The sequence below is a fragment of the Crocuta crocuta genome, unplaced genomic scaffold, assembly GCF_008692635.1.
Source record: "Crocuta crocuta isolate KB4526 unplaced genomic scaffold, BGI_CrCroc_1.0 scaffold650, whole genome shotgun sequence".
In the NCBI taxonomy this organism is placed as follows: Eukaryota; Metazoa; Chordata; class Mammalia; order Carnivora; family Hyaenidae; genus Crocuta; species Crocuta crocuta.
Window position 1 is genome coordinate 758,915 of NW_027532882.1, and position 2,376 is coordinate 761,290.

General features: G+C 59.0%; 1 protein-coding gene across 2 annotated transcripts in view; it reads left to right on the forward strand.

Moving 5' to 3' along the window:
- Positions 1-2,376, forward strand: part of PCP2 (Purkinje cell protein 2) — a 4,715-nt gene that overhangs the window by 1,530 nt on the left and 809 nt on the right. Inside the window, exons 3-5 of one of the 2 annotated variants that reach the window (XM_077745699.1) lie at positions 163-265; positions 794-908; positions 1,194-1,318. In XM_077745699.1, the coding sequence (XP_077601825.1) occupies positions 215-265; positions 794-908; positions 1,194-1,318 (291 nt within the window). In that variant the 5' untranslated portion in view covers positions 163-214. Of the gene's footprint in view, positions 1-6; positions 266-793; positions 909-1,193; positions 1,319-2,376 lie in introns of those variants that run through there. The other variant, XM_077745698.1, reaches the window with a different exon arrangement.

Sequence of the window (2,376 nt, forward strand, 5' to 3'; positions counted from 1 at the left end):
CCCCCTGGCAGCACTGTCTTCCTCTTTCAAAAACAATGATCTGGATCCTCTTTATGGGGCTTAAGCTCAGGTGGGAGCAGATGGGACATGAGCTGGGGATTTGGGGCTGGGTATCCGCTCCCCCCATGTCACAGTCTTTTAAAAAGCCTTCTCTGGCACAAGGCCGGGTTAGAGGCCAGCGGAGAGGTGGCCCCGGGAGAGGGGAGCAGGGACCATGATGGACCAGGAAGAGAAGGTGGATGGGAGCTCAGGCCCCGGCGTCAAGGTAAGCACACCCCCACAGCCCCCCAACTCAAGGGCCTGTGAATGACAAGACAAATTCGTTTGTAGGCCACCTAGTTAGCAGGCAGGTCTCCTGGGACCCCTGACCCAGTTGCGTGGCCTGAGGAAGTGCTGGTGGGCACGAGGGTCCAAGTGCCTAACCCGGCCCCAGGGCAGGGGTCAGGGCTCTCAGTGCTGACCCCTGTGAGGTGAGGGAATATAGGTTTGGGGGCAGCCCCCCGTATGTTTCCCTGGCCCGCGTCCCAGCCCCCAGGCCACCCTGCCGCCAGGCCCCAATTTAGGACGTCAGGATGCTGGCACCCGCAGCCTCTCCCTGGAGGCGGCACCACGTGAAGGGGCCCCGCTGGCTGGGCCCCTGGGGCGGGGGCCAGGATCGGGGAGGAGGTTCAGGTCTCATTCTGAGCAGCTCCGCAGAGCAGCACATCAGCCGGGACCATGGTGAGAGCCGGGGAGGGGAGGGAAGGGCTTCCCAGCTGAGAGGCCGGCTGGACTGAGTGTGTCTGTCCCCCAGGCTGGCTCTCCAGACCAGGAGGGCTTCTTCAACCTGCTGACCCACGTGCAGGGCGACCGGATGGAGGAGCAGCGGTGCTCCCTGCAGGCAGGGCCGGGGCCGACCTCCGAGAGCCGTGAGAGCGGGCAGGGGGGGTGCATGCAAGCAGCGTGATGTCTGGGAGGCATGAACAGGGCAGGGCGTAGGGGTACCGGGAAGTGGCCATCCGGGGGGGGGCGGGGCTGTGGCCAAGAATCTGAGACAGTGAGCACCTGGGAACCCAGGGCAAGGGATGGGAGGGGGAGACACGTTTCCTAGAGAGCACGAGCGAGGGCGAAGAGGCGGGTTGGGGGCTTCAGCTGGGCTGCGCCCCCTGGAGTCTGTGTACACCTTCATCCCCACGTGCCCCTGCTCAACACAGAGAGTGGCCCTGCACCCGAGATGGACAGTCTCATGGACATGCTGGCCAGTACCCAGGGCCGCCGTATGGATGACCAGCGGGTGACAATCAGCGCCCTGCCTGGCTTCCAGCCCATAGGCCCCAAGGTAGGTGACCTTCTGCTGGGGCTGAGCCGAGCACCCACCCACCACCACCCAGGAGGGAATGGGGTCTCACCCTCCCCTACCCATGACTTGCCCCCTAGGGTTGAGTGCCTGGTAAGAGTGCCACCCTGTGTCCCTGCCAGTCACAGGACCCTGGCCAATCCAATCCCCAACTTCAGGTGGGAGGACAAAGGCTCTGGAGGGGCCCAAGGTCAGGCAGGGGGCATGCTAACGTCAGCCACGGCCGGAACTCATGGCTCCTGCCTCCAGGTCTCGGTTTCTGGGAGGAGAACAAACAGCCCCCCTCCCTGGCGAAGTTCCCTCCAAGGAAGAGGGCACATGGGCTTATACCGAGGACACACGCATCCATACGCTCATGTGTGTCTATGACACACAAAATCACGGTAGCCCAGATTCTGATCAAGACCCCAAATATTATCCTAAGACCCAAATACCATCCTAAGTGTTGAGTAACTAAGGTGGGGGATGGGGGCGCCTGGGTGGTTCAGTCCTTTAAGCCCCCGACTCTTTTTTTTTTTTTTAATGTTTATTTATTTTTGAGAGAGACAGAGCATGAGCTGGGGAGGGGCAGAGAGAAAGGGAGACATAGAATCTGCACTTGATCTTAGCCAAAAGGCCGAGAAGTGATACAGGGAGACACAGAATCTGAAGCAGGCTCCAGGCTCTGAGCTGTTGGCACAGAGCCTGATGTGTGGCTCAAACTCATGAACTGTGAGATCATGACCTGAGCCGAAGTCGAATGCTTAGCCAACTGAGCCACCCAGGTGCTCCCTAAATGCCTGACTCTTGATTTCCGACTCTTGATTTCAGCCCAGGTCATGATCTCATGGTGATGAGATCAAGCCCCGTGTTGAGCTCTGCACTGGGCACGGGAGCCTGCTTAAGATTCTCCCTCTCCCTCTCTCACATGCACGTTTTTTTTAAAAGTCAAAATAAAAAAGGGGGGTGCCTAGGTGACTCAGTTGGTTAGGCGTCTGACTCAATTTCGGCTCGGGTCATATAATCTTTTTTTTTTTATTAAAAAAAATCATTGACAGACA